Source organism: Corvus brachyrhynchos, unplaced genomic scaffold (assembly GCF_000691975.1).
Source record: "Corvus brachyrhynchos isolate BGI_N302 unplaced genomic scaffold, ASM69197v1 scaffold34, whole genome shotgun sequence".
NCBI classification, from domain to species: domain Eukaryota; kingdom Metazoa; phylum Chordata; class Aves; order Passeriformes; family Corvidae; genus Corvus; species Corvus brachyrhynchos.
The window spans coordinates 3,007,569-3,032,357 of record NW_008238126.1 but is presented as its reverse complement, the minus strand read 5'-3'; the positions used below and the strand labels follow the sequence as shown (position 1 = coordinate 3,032,357).

General features: G+C 35.5%; 1 protein-coding gene across 1 annotated transcript in view; it reads right to left on the bottom strand.

The window, feature by feature from the left end:
• CFAP47 (cilia and flagella associated protein 47) overlaps window positions 1–24,789 on the bottom strand; it is a 278,872-nt gene that overhangs the window by 179,189 nt on the left and 74,894 nt on the right. Inside the window, exons 35-41 of the mRNA XM_017733531.1 lie at window positions 12,570–12,667; window positions 11,597–11,713; window positions 7,799–7,933; window positions 7,170–7,282; window positions 4,242–4,392; window positions 3,489–3,577; window positions 2,052–2,138 (exon numbers count right to left, since the gene is read on the bottom strand). Of these exons, the coding sequence (XP_017589020.1) occupies window positions 2,052–2,138; window positions 3,489–3,577; window positions 4,242–4,392; window positions 7,170–7,282; window positions 7,799–7,933; window positions 11,597–11,713; window positions 12,570–12,667 (790 nt within the window). The remainder of the gene's footprint in view (window positions 1–2,051; window positions 2,139–3,488; window positions 3,578–4,241; window positions 4,393–7,169; window positions 7,283–7,798; window positions 7,934–11,596; window positions 11,714–12,569; window positions 12,668–24,789) is intronic.

Sequence of the window (24,789 nt, the reverse complement as noted above, 5' to 3'; positions counted from 1 at the left end):
TTTAAAAATACCAACATGCTTGAAAGTTATGTACAGTTTTACATGACACAGAATTTCTGGGCCATGTGGTGTGCTCCTCTGCACCTGGTTTTCCTTCTCCCACAGGGAGCAGACCATGCTGGCACACAGGTGTAGACCAAGGATAATAATTGAAGTGTCAAGGGCTTGGAAAAGCACAGAAAAGTGGATAACTTGAAAACATCTTGGCCTATTATACTTAAAAGAAAAACTATGTCAACTGGATTAATAAAAAATGTACTGTGCTTCTTACCAAACACCATCCAGTTCTCCATGAATAAAGAGATCCTCCCTTCAACCACTGAAGGACATTGGCTACTGTTAGATTTTTGGGCTTAGACAGTGCTGTGCTCCAGCAAGAACATAGTTCCTTGGGGCTCTAGCTCCAGACTGGGACCTTTCCAGTCACACTGTGATGAGCCCATGCCACAGTGACTAAAGACTGGTCTCCTCTCTGGTTTGAATGACACCATTTTGGGTGCCTTTGACACTGCCAGAAGGGAAAGCTGGGAGGTAAAATGGTCACCTGCCAGGCAAAGCTCCCTACAGTGAGGTTTCAAGTGGATCTGACATATCTGGAGGCACAGGATGAGGATGCAGAAGGAGCTCTGAGCCCAGGTGGTCATGCTGGGATGATTAAGTCATCATTTGTATGCCTTGGTCCTGACATCAGTCTCACAGACACAACTAGCCAAAGGGCAAGCACTGATTTTATGGTCGTTTTATGCTTACAGAGCACTTAGAGAAATTGGGCCTCAATTTGTACACGGCATTTTCTGGATGTACCAAAAGAATAAAAATGATTGAGGGCAAAATCTTCTTACTGATCAATTATGAAATATATGTACACTACTTTTTTAACGCAAATCTCAGAAGTTTGTTCCATTCAAGAAAAAAATCTTTTGTAAAGGGGCATTTAAGAGGCTTCTGTTATCATAGATGACAGAAACATCTAAAAATATAGCATATCAGTGCTGGAAATTTCTAAAGACTTAAGATGCCCTGAAATCAATTTCAGTAAGAATGAGATCTGGATGTGTGACTAAAATTACACAATTTATACTGATTGTCTGGGGATAAATTAAGCTGAAATATGCAAGAAGATTAAAAAATCCTTTTCTATTATTATACACTTATTTAATTTAGCAGAAAAAGTAGCATAAATTACACTTTAGAAAACTATTTCCAGTTAAAATATGTGTATATTTTTTCTTAATAATGAAATGTTCAATATTTTTCTGTTTTTTTAATTTTTTTGGTTTTTTTAAAAAAAAATTTCAAAAGGATTTGTAAAATAGTCTGAATTTCATGACATGGCTGTGGACCATCCCTATAATTACAATTCAACCTACAGTATTGATGAGGTAGTAGTTTATTATTTCCCAATAATCCTTGAATAAGTGTTTCAGGATTTTGAATGCTTACAGGAGCTTTAAAAATTACATGACCCAAATTGTGGAAAATACTTTAAATTATTAAATAAAGAATTAATGAATAACTAAAGAAGAACTTTTTTTTAAAATCTGTTTATAATTTTTTTGCAGTACTGTCCTGGTTTCAGCTGGGTAGAATTCTTTTAATTTCTTAGGAGCTGGCACAGTGCTCTGTTTTGGAATAGGATGAGAATAATGTTGATAACACACTGATATTTCAGTTGTGCTGAGCAGTGCTTACTCCAAGTCAAGGACTTTCCAGCTTCCCATGCTGTGCCAGGGAGCAGATTCACAAGAAGCCATGAGGAAGCATGGCCAGGATGGCTGAACTGGAGTGGCCAAAGGGACATCACAGAACATCAAGCTCAGCATGAAAACCAAGCAGAGCTGGCCAGGAGAGCCCCCCTCTGCTCAGGAACTGGTTGGGCATCTTCTGTGATATTTCCACATCCTCAATGATATTTCCACATCCTCAACTGTAATTCTTTACAACAGGCAGTACACAGCTATGCACAAAAAGGTAATACTAATAGAACTGTATGATTGTATTATACATTATATCTGATATATTATAATTAGCAATTGTTATCTGGAACTTACCTAAACTTTTGCTCTTGCCTTACTTGCCTGGCTTGACATATTTTCCCTGGGTGCACCAAATAGTGTGTGGATTCCAGCAAAATTACCCTGGAGTATGACAAGCACACATAATGACTGCATTGTTAACTTGCAGAATGAAGAGGAAACTCCATTTATTCTAACTTTTAAATGCAGGCTCAGTAAAAACAGCTTATTATTTTCAATTAAAGATGCTTTAAAACTACTTGTGGTTTAACCCCAGCTTTTCTGTAAAAGATCTTCTCCCTTGATATCAAACTAGCATTTCTTAGTGTTATTTGCAAGTAAACAATATACCCCCTGATGAAAAACTAGATTGTTCAAAACACTGGAAGCATGATACAAAGAATTTTATTTTTAGATTACTGGTTCAAGTGTTGCCCAAATTGATAATGCCTTAACGTAGCTGTCAAGTAGCTTTTGAATGATATAAAACTTAATTACATAAAACTAAATTCTTCATAAAACATTCTAAAATTCTATATAAAGCTATCATCACTTCATTGATAATTCCAAGAGAGTTATTCAAATCATAGGATTGATTCAGTCTCACTAACCACCTCAAGAACTTCAAAATAAAAAGACAGAAGCTAATTAAACTCATATGATTCCGACACACAAGGCTTGTGCCAGAGGACATTGCTGCAGCAGTGGAAACAGCCCTGTTACAGGATTGTTATTGTTCTTGTTCTTGTTGTTATTTGTATATACCAGTCCTGTTCTGCAGGGGAAAGAGAAATTTAATTTGCAGCTTCTGCAACATGTATATTCATGTTGCAGGAAAAAAAAAAAGCTGAAAATATTATGAAAGATGGTTCTTGCAAATAAATGAATGCGATGAACCAATGCTTAGTTCTACAGACTAAAGACAAAATATGGAGTCAGATCACTTAAAGATCATTTTAAAGGGTACAACAATCGATTTCCTTTGTATTAAGGAAAGCAACATTTATAACTCTGCAGTTGTTGCAGCTATGATGAATACAAATTAAAAATTAGACTAACTGATAATGATGCAAGCCCGAAGGCAAAAGCAATTTTTCTTTTGCATGCTTAATAACTTAAACAGCAGGATAAAGCAGATTGGGGAAAAAATAACCACTTATTAATTAACATGGCTTGTTTCTCTTTGTAATTCTGCTGGACCTCAGCCAAACACAAAAATACAAGCAAGGTTCATGAACTCTGTTTGATTAAAGCTCCAGCTTTACTGCTTACATTGAGAAGGATTTCAATTAAGGCTTATTTATCTTCTTTATTCATTACGATAGCTTCCACTTCATAGTGCTTGTAACAATTTTGGGAATGTAAATCCCTATTATTTAATCTCCAGGTTTTACATTTTTAAGAAGAAAATTATGGAAAAGAGTGGATAAAACAGCATGATCATTAAAGACTTGTCTTTACAGCACTGTCTACCTGAATATGCCATCAGTTTTGAAGGGATTAGTAACATTTAGGTTAAATTTCTTCAGCTCATAACATGGGGATTTGCACTTTACCATATCCTAAAAGAGAACAAAACACACAAGGCCAAGAATCAAGTTATCATCATTTTTTCCTTCTTATCTTTACATGTCCTCTATTTTTATTCTTGCCACAACCTTCCCTTCTAACAGAGTCAGAGGGGCTAAAAAAACAAGGATCACCTAAGCCCCATCTAAGTCCGGATGTGCTCAATGACTGTGGATTACAAACATGGGCCTACCTGCCCTGACTGGGACATATCTGACAACTACAGAGTCTCTGTGGTTAAAAAGCACAAATAAATTCAGAAACATCTAACAAAAGCTTGTGGTCCATCTACATGTGACATCTGAAATCACTAGGATGAAGCAGATCAGCACCTCCATAACAGAATTTCCAATAACATTCATATGCTGAAAGGGCTCCAGATTTCTTTTCAGAGCAATCAGTGCAAATGTTTACAATTTATTCAGGATCCAAATGTGATTTATGTCCTTAGGAATCTTACATATTCCTCTATGTTTTTTCCTGAATGTACATAATCTAATATTGGAAATCTGAAAATTCACAGTTCAAAGGCTAATGCAGATGGTAACTCGTATTTTCATTCCTATCTCAGTTCCCTTTTGCTTGATATAATGTACGGAATAATTTTATTTTTTTTTTTTTTTTGTGACAATGTTAATCATACACACATAAACTTACAATAGGCTCAATATTCTTAACTTCAGATTTCAGGGAGAATGTCAGTGTGGCACCATCTACTCCATCAACTTTATTTGAGATCAGTATCAACACTGCTTCAGCAGGGTGCAGGAAACGAATTGTGAATTCCACATTTACAAAGCCTTGCTTCCTATGAAAAAAAAAAGCACAAAACTGGGACTCAAATTACTCAGAAATGTAATTTCAGGAGCACATTTCAGAGTCTTTTTAAGGGAAGGGTCCTAGAAAAGACAGTAATTTGTTTCTTCTGAAGTACTTTGTTTTATATTCTTCCGCCTAAGAGTACCTTGAAACATTCCTATCAAAGAACTATATAGATAAAGAGCACAACTGAATCCTTATTGCTTTTTACATCAGCACATAGCTCAATTTTTCTTCCCACACACACTAGCACAGGAAGTTCCCTTTCGTTAAAGTATCACCCTAAGCTAACAACTGATCCAATTTATGCTCCTCTATTTGAATAGGTTTTTCTGAGTTAAGCAGTCAGACATCCTGTTAGGCATTTTGCAGGGCAGATCTAGATAGTCTTAATCAAATTATCATTGAAGAGTGAGAAAGAAATTGGTTAAAAAACCCTTCAGAATAATTAGTAAAGCTGAGTTACTAAGAGGCAGAAAAAACAAAGTTCTCCTGTACAAGCAACAGCTTCTCTCTAATAGGAAAACTGGAGAAGATCACACAGAATGAGAGTTTAGACTAGGTACAAATTTAGACTTTATTTGCATCAGTCCTTCAATGAAGCAAGAACAAGAAGCTCTCACTTCGAAGGTCTCAAAATTTCTCTCTGAATTTGAGATTAGTCTTAAGAAGGCAGGAAGTCTCAGATTGTCAGCTCTGAATATTGATGATGAAATCCTGGAAGTTCTGCAAACCTGGCTCTTACAGCTTTCACGTTCCTACTGCAGAGCCCCCAGACAGTACCATTTATGACACTGAAGAGTTGCTGAACCCCAGAGTCGGAGGCTCCTAGATTACCTCACCATTCAAAATGTCTGGAAAAAACATGCTGTGATGCAGGCACCCAGAGGAATAAACTGCCTGAGACATACACTCCCAAAGCCACCTTAAGGATCAAGTTTTAAGAAGTCTGCTCTGGTCACAAACAGGAACAGGCAACGGCAGCATACAGAACTTTCTGGCTGATTTTTGCCCTCTGACTCATGCAACAGCTGAGAATTTGGATTTGAACTGTTGCCTTTTGTGGCAAAACCAAATGTTGCTTAGTTTCATCTATTAATCTGTGTTTTGGTCAATTTAAAGTGAGGGAAAATTCATCTTACAGAATTGTTCTATAATCTTGGGGTTTTATGCTATTCCTGTTGTGAACTGCAAGTCTACATGGCACAGTGCAGTGCCCTGGAGAGTGGGAATCTCAGATCAAGAATTAATGATGCCATATGCAATACATGAAACTCAGTTACACTGAGAATGTTACTCACATTACTATAATTTCCAAACACACCTACATCATGATCTAACATATAGAACCTGCAAGGCTCCCACAAATCTCTTCAATTCTTGGAGTTTTTAAACACTTGCAGGAGAATATTAAGAAAGCTATTAATTACAAAGAACCTATTTTTCATCTAGTGATCATGACATTATAATAAACTTGGCAGAGGTTACCGTGCATGACTGGCATTTCCACAGGTTTTTATTTCTATGAAAGTTTTCAAATATTTTTTGCTATGTATAATGCCAAGCAGCGCAAAAACAAGGCCATGCACATTTTCTTCTGTCTTGATTTTGCTTTGTGGTTTGTTTTGGGTGTTTTTTAAAGGTGAAGTGAAAAATAGCCATGGTATTGACCTTTCATAGAAACACATGATATTTTCCAGGATTGAATTTATATAATAACTCTTATTTGAAGTAATTGCAACGAAAACAGAATCAAATCAGCCTCACAGCTTGCTGAAAACATAGCATTATTTGTTGTTCCCTTTGCATATATTTATAATAGGCTTGTAATTTAATACTGACATATTGATGGCCCTTAAAGAGCACTGTATTTATGTTGAGTCTTCTTGAATTTGACCATCTATATTTGATTTCTTTTTCTCCTTCACAGTTTATTTTCATACAAATGTTGACCTTTTTTTTCCTTCTTACAATCTCTAATCCATTTTATCTGTAAATGAATATCTTGCAGATAAACTTAAAAACTGTTAACTGACAGCCAGAGACACCACTATATCCCTCTTGTCTTCTCTAGTTAAACATGGATTAATGAAATTCCTGTATTTATTCAAAAATCTGCATGGCATAGAAAGAACAAAATGTACTAAGTGAACAAAAACAAAGAGATGGTGATATGCCATGCGTATTTCTGCTACCAGAAATGATATCCTAATGCTTTCCCAAAATTAAATCTCTCTCAAATCCTTAGATAGCTCTCAGACATGTAAGATGAACAAATAACTACACCACATCCATCTTAGTGGGGAGGAAGGATAGGGGCAAAATGATGCAATGTAGTACTACTCAAACCTCTGTCATGGTCTCTTTAACTCCCACTCATGCTTAAATTAAGAATTAGAACCAAAATTTGAGACCTCAGAAGAAAAAAATTTACCTGCTCATGTTTCTACCATGCGTTGATTTACAAAATGTGAATCAAGTTTTGATACATTGGAAAAAAAATACACGTATTGGAGACAGATGACTCCTGTAATGATCTGAAGGCTTCTATATTACTCTTAAAGCTCTATTGAGCTCAACTTCAAGAGTCCCACTGAAATATTACTCTAGATTTGTTCCAGGTTAAGGAGAAAAGCCTGACCCTTATATCGACTAATTTTGCCCTGTCTGTAGTTGAACACATTTCTAGTGTTCCACCACTCTTAAAAAAGTAGGTTTCTATTTCTGTAATGCTACAAATAATAATACTAACATGTCATTACTTACATAGGGGAAATGGTAACAGTGCTTCCTTTAGGTAAAGAGAAATTTCCAGCATCTCTTCCCACAAGAATAGCGTTGTACACCAAATTATTACTGCTTGGGTTTTTCAGGCGCACCTATCACAACAAAAACAACATCAGCCTATTTTTACTCCTTTTTTAGACCATAAAAGGTGTGTTCTGCAGGTAAGTTCCAAAATACTAACTAAGGATATCACAAAATAAGAAAGTACTTCAAGTAACTGGGTAGATAATTTTCCTTCCTAAGGAGTGTAGATTTCCCACAGACTATCCCACCTAAACTTTTGACAGTACTCTATTTGCAGTATACACTGCACTCCTATGCCTGTGAGTCTCTTATTCCTCTCTTTGATCTCAGATTTGTAAAATTTGTAGATTTTTTCATATGCTTACAAGCATAGGGAAAAAACAGTAGCAGAAGTGAAATCCCAAGACTGAAGAGAATAAAAACAGAAAATGCACACTTTCATCTTCTATATTTACTAGCCAAATGACACGAAATCTACTCATTCTTTGTTGTAGCTCATACATAATATAAACACATATATACATATATACAAACAGAGTTTTAACCTTGCATTACTACAAATCTAAACTCAATGGTATCAATACCTGTTTAACCACAGTTGTGTGGAGAGTGCCTGTAAACTCTATAGTGTTCTTGGGTAAGTAGTGAGGGAGATTGTCATACAGGTGGACACACAAAATAAGCATCACGACAGGGTTTGGATCACAGATATCAGTGGCCTAATATTGAAAACAAGAAAAATTACCAGATATTCAGTTAATATTTTGCCTGTATAGTCTAAAGAGAGGAAGAAGAACAAAAAAATTTTGAGTAATTCTTATCACACAAATAATTTCAATCTAACCTGTAATAACTGGATTATTCTCATGGCTAATATGAATAGGAATCTTGTCACTGCACAAAAAAAATCCCTGATTAATGAAAACCACTGACATGCTCTGGTGATAAACTCAGGGTAAAAATTAAGCCAAACTTTTTTCCCCCAAGGTTCAGCATTTTTTTAATGCTAATTTTTTTAAATGCAGTGTAAAAGAAACAGCAAGGAAAATTTACTATCTGGAAAAACATATGTCCTTACTATTTAAAAAAAACCCAACTTTTAGTTTATGAAGAATACCATCCCAAATACTCCTACATACAGCTTTGCAACTGTTTATGGAGACAATGACACTTTCCAAATAACAAAGATACAGTTGTATTTATTTGGGATACTAAATTGCTTTACAAAAAGTATCCAGTATTCCTGCATCTTAAATATTTGATTTACAGAAATTGAGCGGCAGCTGCAAAATGTGTCAAACTTTAGTTCTCATCAATTCTGGTAAATCAGCTGAAGAGAATGGCAGAATTATTTTCCACAAAGACTGAAAAAGGAAGAAAAAACTTTCACTCTTCTGGACTGTCTTTAGTGTGCAAGAGAGATGTATAGACATTTATAGAATCTCGACTATCGGGGTAAATTTTTATCTTCAAGTCAAAGTTTATTTAAAGTTTTCAAGGTAAAGTTCTCTTGCCCCATGCCCAATCAAGCAGCTCATCCTACTCCCAGCAGTTCTCACACAGCTCCTCCTCTAACCTTCCAAGAGAGTGAGTACATAACTGGGCACTGATGTGAAGTTTCCCTGCAACTCTCCATGGTTTCCTAGATAATGTTTGTCCTTGTAATTCTTAAGATTAATTTCATATACTCTTCATGCACTGATGTAATTATATGTCTCATCTCATATTTCTGTTTAATTCCATCACCACTGGCTGAAGATTTGAACTTCAGGATGCATTTACTATGCAAAGTAAAAAAGCTTCTTTGTGCCAAAAGCTTTAAATCTGAAGTCTGAAAAGTATTCTGATTTTTCCATTCACTTATCTCAGTAATGGCTATTGAATGTAAACAATTATTCCAATATAGCTGTGGTTTTACACCTCTACTTTTCACTCCTCCTGCATTTTCATTTAAGATAGCAAAGATGCCAGAGTAGATTATCTGTTGAAGACTAACTTTCTATTGCCACCCACTTCTTCCTACCCATTTCCACTTAGATCAGAATTTATTTCCTCAGAAAATACTATTCTATCCTGTGATGAATTCATAAAACTCAATTTGTGACATTTATCTACTAGTGCAAGAACTAAATTTTTAGTAAATAAATAAATTTGTGTATTTCCTAACAAGATTTATCAGAAAATTCACACTCAGTAAACATTACTTGCTTTAAAAAATATGTGTTTGCAAGCAATCAATAATTATGAATAAATAATAGTAAAATAATAGAGTCTGAAACAAATTTCCTCTACTGGCTATTCCCAATCACTGCACCTTCCATACCTAATCTATCATCTTTGTCTCCCACATTCCCTCCATGTTGCTGCTCTCCACCATCCTATCTCTCAATATTTTATTTTGGGCTTCCAACTGGATCTTCTTCAAATCAAAGCATTTTAAAACTTTAAAATATCAGACACGAATAAAAACCACTAATACTCTAGGGTTGAGTTGTCAGTCATGATTAGAAAGTGGAAACAAATAATCTCCTGCCCAAAGCACTCCATCTTAAATCTACACCTTAATCCTTAAAGGGATTTTAAAGCCTTGAACTCCATTAAAGTTGTCATTTAAACCTGAAGCCAAAGACTTCCAGACAGTGGAACTTCTTTATTATTACAGAATCTTAGATTTTTAGATTGAAAATGCCAGCTGTTGCAGATCTAACACATCTCAGCTTGTGCTGTTAATTAATGCAAAGCTGTCCTGATAGTTCAGAAGCAGTGACTGCCTGAGTCAAGAACTTTTCCAATGCTATTGGAACACTTTTGCCTGTCAAATTTCAGAGACAAGACTATCAGAAAATTCCCAAATTAAGAGAGTTCAGCAAAAGGATTCATGTGCTTCGCTACTTTTATCACTGACGAACAAGATAGTTCAGAAGTTTCTACAATAGTCTTAGAAAAGTACATATGAATTTCAATGAATCTATGTAAAATGTACCCTTAGAACTAAAATACAGACCTTGAAGATCCAAGGTCTGTTCCTTTTTCTAGTACTGACTGATTGCATACCTTTGTTTAAGTTGTTAGTCTGCACAGAGGTGGATTTTCCCATCTATTGTAGACAATTTAGTCTCAAAATCAGCACATTAAGGAGAATATCCTAGAATTCTGCTTCCATATCTAACGTGTTCAACACCTTTTCCTTATCTGGCATGCAGCCTCTGCCTTCATGTGCTGAACTGCCTGGTTTTTTTAATAAAAGCAGAGGCAGAATACGCCTTTGTTTTGACAAAAAGATTACTTTTTTGCTTCCTGTCAGTCACAAGTATGGGAAGCAGTAGATTTTCTTTGTTTAGCCTGTCATAGCCAAGTCATTTCTAACAGTGTGATCTCTATCAGGAGGTGACATCATGACAGTAGCTGATACAAATGAAAATAGCAGAGTTAATTTTTCCCTGTAATAACACAACCAAATGGAAAGGGGAAAAAAAGTTGTAATTGAGCTTCTTTTTATACTCCTTTGTGCACACAAACAAGCTCTACCTCTGATTCTTAATGCCATTAATTCCTTTGGAAAGTTTCATCATACACTTTCAAATACTGTGTCTATTCTACTGAATCTTCTGCTCTTCCAGCCAGCCCAATATGCTCCCAGAGATAAAAATAACTCACAAAGGGCAGTTAAAGAAATGCAGATTAGGAGCAGGAGAAAACTGGATTTCGGGACAACAAAAAGAACAAAGGAACAATAGCTAACCTATGTAAGGCCACCATTTAAAAAAATTTGGAGCCATAGGTCAATAAAAACCACAAAGATGTAAAGCATGTTTACATAAAAGAGATCCCAAGCAGATCCTTGATGGAAAAAATTATCAACAACATTGTATTCCTTCTCAAAAAAAGGACAGCAGAAGCTATTCTCACCAGCATGCAAAGCTGCTGACTTCTGTGTGCATCAAACCTGGCCTCTCATGGGCCTTCAGGGTTAGATGCATGTAACTGTCACCAGACATTCATACAATATTTTTCACTTCTTTTTATGGTTAAGTGCATGATGTTTTTCTTAAACATATTTTTCTAAATTGCCTTCTAATACCAATAATTAATTCCATTTGAGTTTTCACTGTGTGATTTAGGATGCTAAAATCTGAACTGAATTAATTTATTTTCAGCTAGTTGTGCATGTGCGATTCTACAAAGCAAGGAATTATGGAAATTACTTCTAATTAAGTCTATTCATATGAAGCAGTATTTTGGTTTCCATCATACAGTAGCACATCATGAAACAAAACTGTTTTACTACAATCTCACCTTAATTTGTTGTGCAACACTACTATACAAAAAGCAAAAATAAAAATATTAATGTCTATAAGGGCTGCAAGCATAAAATCATCTACCTTTATGTCCATATCCAGATTGATAGCGTGCAGAGCTTTCACAAGTATCAAAGAGTTGTGCAGAAACTGTTCATGAGTTCTTGGATCAGTATACATCTTTATGAAGTGAGTGGGAATCTAGACAAGACAGAGAAATCAAACTCAACCTTCCACTAGGCAAAATTACTGATTTTGTATTTTTGCTCATTCAGCAATCAATAAGATCTAAATTTTGAACCGAAATTCCCTGTTAAGAATAAACCCAGTAAAAAGAAAAATTAACACTGAAATAATCCCCCATTACTAATACTGAAGTAATCCCCCATGACTTGCTAAATGTTGGGGTGAGGCTTTTTTCTGTTTAAAAATCACATTTTTAAAGAGCTGCTGTTAAGGAAACTTCCCTGTCCAACCACCCAGGAGCCACTGGCAGCCACCTGAGCTGGGACTGAAGGCCCCTTGCAGTGGGAGGATGTGAGTGATGGATGCCCTGCTTGACTTCCTACATACCCCACTCTCACACTCTCAGACAAGGTTTCCATACTGGTTCGACCCCAGGTTTCCCACAGCAGAGTCTCAGTGTCTGGATCCTTAAAATAATTTAATCTTGGTGCAATAACAGAAGAACACCTCGAGCTGCTGCCTCTGAAGAGGGACTCTGCGCAAAGGAAACCCTGGGCTTCTACACACCCTGGGTCTAAGTGTGTGAAAGTCTGGGGACTTCCTGCTGGGTCCTTGACTCCTGCTGTGTCTCTCTGATCACCTGGCTGTGTCACAGATCCCCAGAACCTTTGCTATGTAAAGGGTCAGTGCCAGGTCTCTTTCCTCGGGCTCCCACCACCCAGAGCTTCACCTGCAGCTCACACCACAGCTGCACCCCGAGCTCCCTGCACTCAATGCACTCTTCAACACTGCAAGGGAAAATAAGGCCTGAACAAACCCACTAAAATTAATAAATTGTATAAAACTTACACAATATTAAAAACCTTCTTACCAGATATGGACAATAAGCTGCTATCTGTGCTGCCAATACCAGACCATCTAGAAGATCTTGGTCAAAATTCACTATCCATCTCATGGGTGGTATTCCACCTGATTAAAACACAAAGAAGATTAATGAGACTCTCTTCTCCCCAAGATGCCTGTTTTGTTCTAGATGGATATGACAACTATCTGAAATCACTGAGTAGGGGAAAACAGAGAAAGGAAACATCCATTCACATGTAGAATTTCACGAGCATATTTCTATTTCAGAGCTGTTGCTGAAAACATGAAAAATCTCATCTAGAATATTGTAACTATTATTTACTCTGCTGCAGCATGCAAGGCTATTCATCACAGAAGAATGGAAAGCACATAATCTAAACCTCATAGATTAGGAGCATAGAAGTGTAAACTTTTTATTTCTATAGGCCTAACATTAATAGAGCTACTGAAACTCATGAAAATATGCAGAAATCCTTTGAAGTTGAAATGCTTAAGGCAGAAAAAGGAAATGTTATTGATTTTCTTTAAGGTCATATTAAATTATTTGGCATTAATGCAATATAAATGAGAGCTAACGGCTTAATTGTTATAGCACAATCACCACTTCTACAACTGCTGCAAACCCCAATGCCTCAGATGGTTAGATAATCTTTTATATTTCTAATGTTTTTATCAAAATAAAACTGATTATTAAGAAATTGAATGCAGTATATTTATAGTTTCTTGTTTGAAGCACCCAAATCTTATATTTAACACAGCATTTACATAACTTTACTGTCTCAGGTCCAAGCTCCCAAATTTAGGAAACACTTTGGGTTTCAGCCACTGGCAAGGTTTTCAGATAGACTGGGATCAAGCTTTCTGATGTGGAACAAATTATATAGGCTTCATTTCACTATTACACTCAAAAAATTAGTTCAACCTACAACAAACCTCAGTACCAGATCTTAAGCAAAATCTATCTGTCACTTTTCAGAAAAAGAACAGACATTTATAGACTACAGCTGACTCATCATCAGAAAAACTTAAATGCCCATCACGTCACATCAACTTGCAGATACTTCAGCATATTCATACTGCTTTAGTAAGAAACAACAGGAGCAGATGCTGCACAAGCTCAGAAATAAAAATCTGTAGATCCATCTGAGCTTAACTATTTGGCATTGGTAATGATTTTAGTTTGCCACTGCTTCAGTGTGGTGATGTTTAGGCTTGGCCCAAAATCCCTTACTTTTTCCTATTCATGTAGTGAATCAATTTATGTAATATTATTCTAAAGATTCGTTAAATACATTTTCAATAAAAAACAACCAACAGTATTTAAAGGAGTATTTGCATGAATATTTCATTTTCTTTAAGTTTTCAAATCAAAATTAAAACACGCATTAATCTCACTGTCTCAAAGTTATTTTTTCCTTATTGTTTAACTGAATGAACTTTCTCAAGCAGAAAGCTCAACTTTAAACTCTTGAAAACTCCATATTGGGAATACCGACGAAGTCTGACTGGATATATAACATCTTCCTGTTACCTATGACAGGAAGACATTACAGTAAATATGGACTTCAACATCTAAATTGTAACAGTATTAATTTTAACTAAATTCAGACATCCATTTTACAAATATCTACAGGAGGAAACATTAATTTCATCCCATCTTATTGGTAATCTGCTTGCAGTTATTTAAAAAATATTTAATGTAGTCACTGCAAAAACAAGTACTTTAAAAATAGCAAAATACATTTTTGAAAGTTTACTTTCTTCCTAAAAAGCCAGTCCTTCTAACATAAATTCATCATATTATTGATCATATTTGGACCTATAAAAACCAAGAAACTGTCTTCTTTTTTTATTAATAGAGTTCAGACTCACTCTCAGCACACAATATTGGTATTTTTAATAAATCACCATTTTCAAATTTTTATATTTAACTTTTAAAGATTAACTATTTCCGCTTTATAAGGTCTGATATTGAATTATTCCTCTGGTTAGTAATCTAGGTTGATTTGCTGAGCCAGGTTATGGAAACTCATTAAACCATATGCTTTGATCTAAAAAAGTAACTTTATTTTTTATCCTACTTTATATTTCACTTTAAATATACTATTTGCTGCTTTTAGTCTTCTTGTGGGAATATTACTTGAGCATGCTTAAGCAGCAGCAGTTGTGCCTATATCACAGAATCACAGAATGGTTTGGGTTGGAAGGGACATTAAAGATCATCAAGCTCCAAACCCCTGCCATGGCCAGGGGCACCATACACAGCATTTTTGTACTTTGTTGTGTGCTCACTAATCCTTGCTTTCATGCTTGTAGAATTGTCTGTGCACCAACAAAGTAGCTGGGGAACAAAGCTGGCTTAAAAAGAAAAAGCAAAAAAATAATTTACAGTTTAATCTAGATGACCCAATCCAGTTTTTCCATGCAGCCACATAAATGTGCCAGTGGAAATGAAACACCATACGACTATTTTTAAAAACCATTCGTTGAACTATAGCCTTATAGTTCTGTAAATGAGAGCATAAAGAAAAAAAAAATATTAAGTGAAATATTTTTGCATCTTAGCTAATGAAATACTTCTAAAATTTTAGTTGTTTTTCAGTTAATCCTTCTACTATCAATCAACCTACTTAAAGGATTGTGAATAAATTAGTCAGAAAACACAATGTATTTTTCCTAATTACATCAAATCTAGCAGAACATCTGCCAGCTAACCACTTTACAGTAATTAAGTATTTAAATAGAATTAGTCAATTTTAGTAGAAATAAACAATGGAAATCAAAATTATTACTCAGGATACCTCTAAGCATGTAAATATATTGAATTTCATTTGTACTGGCATTTCTTGCAAAAAAAAAAAATCACTAGTGGAGCTTTAAGATAAAGATTTTCAGCCAATGCCATTTCAAAAACCTGATCAAAAATAGTTTAAAACATGAATGCTAACAGGTATCAAAGAACTCTGTGTGACTGGGGGCAGGGGGAGAGAAAATTGTCCAAACTTTAACTTCTGAATTGAGACACATTACTGCTACCTGCTAGCTGCATCCCAAAAGGGCTGGCTGAAAATTTTGGTAACACCAAGACTAAAATGGCACATTTTAAACTCTCCCATTAATGAAGAGGAGTGAGACAGAAGCCCCAATAAGGCTGATAATGAACAGCGCTCTGCATAGAGACTAATGAGATTGGGAAAACTGGGGACTTGGAGTTATGAAAAGAAGAAGAGGCAAAAAAGAAGCATTCCCAAAAAGAACCAGTGATCTTGAAGAGACAACAGGGGAGTAGAAAGAAGGTGAAAAAAATTCATAATTGGAGGAAAGATTTTCGAAGTGGAAGAAGATTCTGAAGACCAGAGAGATGCACAGAGACAAAAGCCAAAGGACGTCCAGGGATTTTGGAGGGACATGAGATTGGTGTCTATGAGCAGCAGCACAGCAGGAACTGACACAACTTTTCCCTGATGTTCCAGTGGCCTCCCTGACACAGAGGGAATTTGAGACCTTGTGAAAAAATTGTTGAGTGCTGTGGGAAGCAACTGGATGTGTGAAATTATCAAACAGGGCAAGAGCTGGTTCTGCAACAAATCCAGGCTCCAGATCCCCCACAGGATGTTTTGTGCTCTGTCTCACCCATGACAAGAGGTGAAAATACTTTATAAAAGAAAATAACTAAGCAGGGTTAGCTTGGAGTGGATGTGCAGCCACTTAAGAGTGCACTCAAACATTTCTTATGGGTATGGAAACCTAAAAGTACACTGCAAAAGGTCTCTGCAAGGGATCTAAAATGAGAGTAGTTCTGTTTCACTCGTTGATTCCATTCAGCACTGCAGGAAGTAACACGCATAGTCAATTCAGCGATTTGGGACCAACTTAACTCTTGAATGTATTTACTTTTAATAGTTGGGGGTGATTTTTTTAACTTGTAATGGTATCATGTTGCATGCATGTAACAAGCATAACAGTAACCAAGTGTAACAGCATTGTCTCCATCTTTCTTGTGACAGGTTAAGCCTGCCCTTGAAGACACACTGCTTGCTTCACTCATGAAGCATTTCTACATAGAAGCAGCAAAGTTTTGCCATGGCACTAATTTTTCACCACCTTTTTAAAAAAAATTTGTTTTAAAATAAATCCAGCTCCATTGAGTTTTTAAAAATTTGATGTTCTTACTCTGATGAATCAATAGAAAGTCTACAAAATTTTGCAATGCTTTTTTTTTGCCATAATCTATTTTTCACAAAAATATTTAAGTGTTTATTTATTATTAGATTTGAAGCCTCAAGAGTTTTTTGCAGGATATGAAAACTATCCTCCAAATGGAGATAATCAAGGGAATACTTCCAGCAATTCTACACAAAAATGACAAATCACTTATTTGTTGGCAGAATACCAAGCAACACTCAGCACAAACTCCTCTAGGTCAAATTTTGTTTATTTCTTTGACAAGTAAATGATACAACGGACCAAGGAAAAATACCATATATTTTAACTTCAGCAAGATTTTGATTACATTCTCTGTCACAGAAGAGCAACAAAAACGTATTCTAGGAAAAAGATCCTGTAAAGTGAAGCACAAACTTCACTGAAAAACAGTAAACCTAACTGCCATCAGCTGTCCACAAAAAAAAAAAAAATCCTAGATTGTGTATTTTCCAATCTTTTCATATGCAATTTTTCAAAATTGCACAAAATGATCTTACTCCCATCTGGAGATAATATAAAACAGGTTAAAGAATTGGCTTTGGGAAGAAAAATTGGTTGCAAGTATTCATTAGGAAAGGACTATAATTTAAGCTCTTGAGCAACTGGAGTAATGATCTGAAACAAATGGGATGAAATCCAATAATGATGTTTGCAGCATATTACAATTAATTAAGAATAATTCATTACGCAAGTGCTAGATGGAAAATTGGATAGAGAGAATTTCTCCAGAAAAGAACCTGAAGAAAACAGTAAATCTAATACTGTGGTAGAAAAAGCAAACACTGTGCTAGCATGCATTAACAGGAGAGTTCCATCCCACGTATGTAGACGGATCTTTTCACTTCTAGTTCTAGTAAAGTCTCACCTGGTATAGAAACCAGCAATGGGCACCAAACTTCAAGAGAAGGAGCAACTAAAAGGGTTTACAACAAAAAACCCTGAGCTGAGTACACTGAAGGACTGAAAGAATGAAAATGTTTTGCCAAGAAGGGGAGAGAGAGAAACTGAAGAAGATAACAATCTGCAAATATGTATAAAGTTACTAGAAAAGAAAAGATTCATTACACACCATATTTCAAATGAGAAAGGATGGGTTTAACCCAAAATTTCCCCTGCTAGAGTTTATGTTAGACAATAGGAAACTCTTTCAAATAGAAATGAGTGGGAAATTCTGGCAGCTACTGCCTTAATTGGATTGTGGAATATCCTTTTTCAGAGATTTTTGTAACAGCCTAGGAAAATACCTGTTTAGTACACTACAGGTATGTTCAGATTAGTCCTTGTACATGAGAATAAAGCGATTATTTCTGGTCTCATTCTCCATTTCTGGGATTTACTGTGGGGTTTTTTTAAGTTTCACTTTTATTAACTGATCCATTATCTGGATAAGCAGAAGTATGATGTATTGGAAGGATCTGGATAAGAAGACCATGCACAGTAAAAAAAATTGGTCTTATACCAAGGATTAAAACAGTTAAAGGATCAAATTTAGTTTAATCTACTAAATTTAAGAGCTGTTTTATATAAAAAAGTAAGAACAGCAATAAATCTTTAAATAAAGTATTGTATTTCTTATGAAGCTTGTTCTGCTGTTTTCACAAATATTAAAACATTTGAATTCTTGCCATCACTTGAAAAATCCTTATATCTAAGGAGGCACAAGAGATACCAATGATAAATCTTCTGTTACATAGCCACAAGCAATTTTTTCAAATTCTGAGTTACTAGAAAACAGAGGAAAAATAATATACAGAGCTAGGCTACTATTGTATGAGAGTTTTCAAATAAACCAAATACATTCACCCAAAATCTTGAAACTGATGGCCTTTTGTGATTAAAGGTATGAAATAGGGCTTTATGAGAAATTAATAAATTAGACTACATTACTAAGAGTAGCAATTGAATGGTGATAGGACAGCAGTCTGTGTAAGTAGGTATGACACCAAGGGTAGGAACTAGATGCTGTTCTAGTGGAATACACAAATTTGTCAGCAAAGGAAGAACCAAGTTTTGGATTAAGCAGAAAACTCAAAACAAAGTATTTTACACAGAATAGAGACTCTAAATTTACTGACTGCTTCAGAATATTGTGATACTACAAGTCTGCAAAGGTTGAAAATAGAATTCAATTCGGAGAATGGAAATTTAGTACAGCATTACAGGAGTGCCACCTCCCTCTGAAGGAGTCTTGAATTTCAAAGCTGGAAGTCTCAGAGTATGTATAAAGCATTTCTGTACACTTGCACTGTTACTCATCTCTAAGCAAATTCTGTTGAAGGTAGAATACTGAGCTAGACTGACCTTTAATACATCACAGTACATCCTTTTAATGTAAACTAGGGCAGTAATAATGGCTTATATTATTATACAGCAAATTCTTACTCTGGAATCTGAAAATCTTTGGAAGTGGAACTAATCTATAGCTATAATAACATCTATAGTCCTGTTTCAGTACCTCAAATCTGGCACTGAACAATACAAACATTTACAGAAGAAATATGTAGCAATAACCTTTCCTGTACATGCTCACATTAAAACCAGGACAAGCTTTGAAATGTTACTGAAGTATACAATCCAGAGCATAAGAAAGATGAGAGGAAATATGCCTTTGAGTATTTTTTGAAAAGGCTATTATTTATTATTTAAAATTTAAGATGAACAGATTGATAACGCATCTGCCTTCAGAACAGACAGCATGTGTATCTACAATTATCTTAACATGGAAAACAAGTCTAATTTTATTAGAGATGAAAGAAAAATTACAGTTCCTACTTCAGGCAGGATGCTACAACTCTTGCTCATAAAAACTGATAATTATTCATCTAAGAACTCTTGAAATATCACTGACAGATCAACTTAATACCACTGTCAATTCATAATTCTGAGCAGAAAAGTTCAAAAAGCACCACATGGGGCAGTAACAGAAAAACAGAGATGCTGGGGATATGTTTCATTTATTCCCATCTGTTGCAGAACACTTTTACCCTGAGGCATGCACATTCATCTTTCTGCTCCTAAAAAATTTCCTCTAGTCTTTCACTCTCTACACAGTTTTGTTTTATTTTCACTGATTCTTATCCTAAACAATATCTTAAATTGACAAATTTCTGAGGGTTTTATGCATCACATAAGAACAGCATTACCTTACATTGGTCTCCATTTTGTTGGTCTTCAACAGAAAACTTCCACCACCAAGGTGACAAAGGCCCACCAAGCCTGTGTGGCCCCCCCAGGACCCTGAACATCCCATCAGCTGGACCAGCTCTGGAACCACAACTGCTGATGTCTTGCTTTCTCTCATTCACTTCTTTTTTCTTTTTCTTATCATCTCACCCCTTTACCCAAAACCCACTGCCACATCCTTACATAGTAGGTCAGGGACTAACATACCAACTTCCATGCCAAGTGTGTGATTTACGAGTAAAACTTGTGAGCTTTTGCAGACTCTGACTTTTGTCATTCCTTTCAATCATGAGTATTTATGACTCTTGGGTGCTCCCTTCTCCTTAAGGTAGGACCTCACATCATGGCATTTCACTTATAAATCATTTAGATTTAAAGTGCTGTGAATCACAGCAATTCGTTACAGCATTGCTGGATTCTATACTGGCTTCACAATGAATACTATAATGCCTCTGTTTTATTTAGTAAAAAAAAAAGTTAATTACTGCTCTCAAGGAAATTTATTGTTTGATACTTAATTAACAGAATCTTTGGCAAACGTCACAGTCTGAAATATGTTTTATCCTCACAAAATATCTGAAGTTGTATTACCAAATCCTCAGCTATACCACACTCAATCTATATATTTGGCAAGCACTGCAGAAGTAGCATTAATTACACAAAAATTCAGAATGCTTATGTATTCCAATTAACATACAAACACTGCCAAGTTCCTTGTTTGGCTGAAAGCAAAATTTCTGTTTAGATATCTCACAGTGCATTGCAAGTAAGGAAACAAAATTTCTTTCTAAGCATTTTTCTGATTATTTCTCTTTAGAAAATTAGGTTTTTGAGGGCCAGCATATATTTGCATACATAAACACATTCTTTTATATAAGCATACATGTCTACAAACACACATATGTATATATGTGTATGCATATATGTACACACAAACATATACAAAAATATACATAGGCCTAAGAGCTTAGGCTTCACTTCCTTTTTTTAAGATCTTCTTAACAAGTTTTCAAATATGAACCCTTTGAGTGTTTTCAATATAGAACTCCAAGGATTACCTTTCTTCACACTTTTACTTCCCTGAAGCTGCATAATGCCAGACAGTATAAATTGTACAAAACAATTTTTTATACTACTCAAAAGTCTAAAAAGTTAAATGAAACATGGAGTTCTGCTTATTTCTCAATAGCATATGGACTTTAAACTCAGAAAGTAAGCATTTTTCTCTTTTTCATTAAATAAAATTCTGATATGATCTTCTGGGGTTTTCAGCTATAGGAAACAAACGGAGTATTCAAATCAACAAAGAAAGGCAAGCAGGACTGAAAAGCCTATTTATTGGACTCCATATTTACATCTTATGATTCATTCTGATGTTCTGCTGTGCAGATCATGAAATACAACACAGAAAAATGGTTTAAAACTTTGCTAATTTATATCTCAGGAAACATTTTCCAGGATTTATCACTCAAGAACAATGTTCTCTTATTCTCCTTGTTGGAAGTCAGGCTTTTAATAATCATGATAGCAGTTCATTAGATAGTCTTTTCCTCTTCTTTAATTCAATTTTATTAAGTGTGTAAAAAGCAAGATTCATTATTTTGGAAAAGACTGTTTTGCAGTGATTCAAACTGAAAAAAATCTTATATGAAACTACACAAGATTCTTCCCTTCCACCCTTTAAAGATAAAAAGTATTCTTTAAATCTTGTTCCTCAATTTTCTCTGATAACTATTGAATTGAGAAGCAAAAATCAGTGGACTCCCTAAATACCCTTCCTAAAAACAGGGGATAGAAAGAAAGCAGAGGACAAAGGACAGAGAAAGTAAAATTCCTGAAAACATAGGAAAGAAAAAAAACATGTACTTCTTAACTGCTATGCCAGAAACAAAAATAAAAGCTCTACTGAATCAGTTTTAAAACAAGAATTCCACTTCATTCTCATACAATTTTGTGAAGATATACACACTAAAATATTTCTTCCCTCAACATTTTAACTCAGATGCCATGCTGAATTTATACCAAAATTAGAAAATAAAAAAATTAAAAACAACAAAAGGCCCAAGTTAATTAACAGTGAAGTGAATAAAATGCATAAAACCTAAAACTTTCCTAATTGAAAGTAAGAGTCTTTTGAGATGCCACTATGCCTGAGATTGCCAGACAAACCTATATTGGCACTGGATTAGAATTTCTCTTCCCTCTTAAGCAGATTTTCCCAGTAAAGTGAAGATGTATCTGCTCTGGGGACAGCTCTTGAATCTCAGACATAGATTGACTTCAGGTATTGCTGATATTTACTGGCTGTCATATTCTCTAACAATTTTATATTAAATATAGAATTATCTAATCTTTCCAAAATCTTCCTGGGACACACTGAAGAAAATTCCCTATTTCCAAAAACATAATTTATCTTTTTACCATGGTAAGAGTCATAACTAATAAGGAAGAGACATACAGCTTCTGTGGAGACAATTTAATTCTCCAATCAGGAAGATTTTCTACTCTTTAGGAACTCCAGGATTTGAATTACAATATTCCAATAGTCTAGCAACATTTTAAGTGTTTTTCCTGACTCTTATTTTTTCATACTATTAGTAGTTAGTCTTTCAGAGAGAAATGTTGAAAAGAAACATGAAGATAACACTAGAAGGCAAACTGAAAATTTACTACACTCAAATAATTAATGCCTCCTCTGCTATCATTGCTATTGTCCATATAATGCCTTAAGTGGGCACTGAATCTTATATTTCATGTATAATTAAAGTCCCAGCATAAAAGACATAGCTGCATTTCACAGTTTTATGGCACTTGGACTCAAGTTTCAATATTGCTTTCCAGTTTGTGGTCAATAAGACATAGTACAAAAGCCTGCCCTTCCAAAACACATGCCAAGATGCTTTTAAAACGCATTTATTTTTCAGTAGCAGTAAGGAGAGAAGATGTGGAGACACTAAACTCCTTGCTAATGTTCTCTCTAAGCTGCTGAGATCTTAATTCTTGCAAGAGAAAAGTTCTGATGAATGGCATAGTTATCTTCCATTTTAGAAGGATTTAATAAAGATGAATATTTGAAACCTCTCTGCACTGCAGTAGCTTAGGCTTTTCTCAATGTCACATTTCACTTTAAGGGGCTTAGGTATCAGAGGAAAGACTGAGAAATGTAGCCTGGCTAGATCTTCATCTATTTAGTGGGAATTGATCACCCAACAGACTGTTTTGAGCTGAAAGCAGCAGGTCAATACATATCACTAGTCAGGGCTAAGTATCCAAAGCAGAGCATTTGGACGGTAATATACAGGCACATAAATGTTAAGCAAAAGTGAAAATTGCTCTCTGATCTGCACTGTAGTAAGAATTGAAAAAATACCGAACAAACTAATCCTTCTCTTAAAATTACTGGTATTAAGCAAATAATAACAACCAAAATGCAGAACTGAGGATGAGACTTTCAGCTGAGTTGCATGAACACGTAATATACTCAGACATTTTTCCTTATGACACTTTTCATTTCCTCTGGAAAAGCATGCTTAAATGCTTAGTTTAAAGCTAACATAAATTAAAATGTCAAATACCTGAGTATAAATGTTTAGATTAACCTTAATGTCATAAAACTTAAAGGACCAATAGTATATCAGAATATTAAATCTGCCAAGATATATAAGCTCTTCTCCTGTGTATGATCTTAAAAAACAAATTCACACTAATGACCCCTGGGGAATTACTGGTGACAGACTCCAGCCAGACCTTGTGCCACTGACCATAACCCATTGATCCTGGCAGTTCAGCCTAATTTCAGCCATCCTCACTGGGCTCTTAACTGGCCTGGACTTCACCAGTTTGGTTATGAGGATGTTACAGCAGGATGTTCAAGGCCTTGCCCAAGCTGAGATAAACATCCATGCTCTCCCCCTGTCCACTGACCTGGCCATGTCATCATGGAAGGCAATCAGGTTGATCCAGCATGATTATCCCTCTATAAATTCATGGGGACTACTCACAAAAATGTTCCTGTACTTTGTATGTTTGGTGATGTTTGCAAAGATTATTTATTCCATCAACATCTCAATAGACAAGATGAGGGTGATTGGCTTTGTAGCTTCCTGGATTCTCTTTCAGGATGGGAATGACGTCTCTTCCAAACCTGTTCCAGACTTGCCCCCTGATTGTCCTGACCCTTCCAAGGTTAGTGAATGTGACCTTGCAATAACATTGCCCAGATCTCTCAGCCCACGGTGAACCCCATTGGGTCCATGGGTTTGTGTTTGTCCAGTGGCTCCCTAATCTGATCCTCCTCCACAAGTCTTCCTTGTTCCAGACTTTCCCTTTCATCTCAAAGGCCTGGGATTTCTCGGTGCCTAATCTTAACCAGTAAAGACCAAAGTGAAAGAAGAAGGCATTGAATCCCTCAGGTCTTTTCTCTGTTCTTTGCTGTCAGATTCTCTGCCTCATTTGGCAGAAAGAACAGCACAGTAATAGACACCAATTCATTCTGAGGCAGCAAAAGCAAGAGGAAAGTGAAGGCTAAAGCAGAGGATTCAAAAACATAGTGAGGCAGGTCATCTCTGAAACAAAACAGTGTAAGATTGTACAACTAAAAGCTTTCATAATGCAAAGGCATTACACTAAGACTACAAATTTCACAGATTTTCAGAACTTTCTCTCTTTTTTTGGATCATTAGATCTTTGCCAATGCTCATTTATGCAGTTTTAGGAGAGAAACGGAAATAGAAGCAAAAGAAAAGGGCATGATTATGTGCATACATCAGGTTATTTCTGTGTGTCCTACAGAAAAGAGAATACAGAACTTATGAACCAAAACACCTATAAAGAAGCTG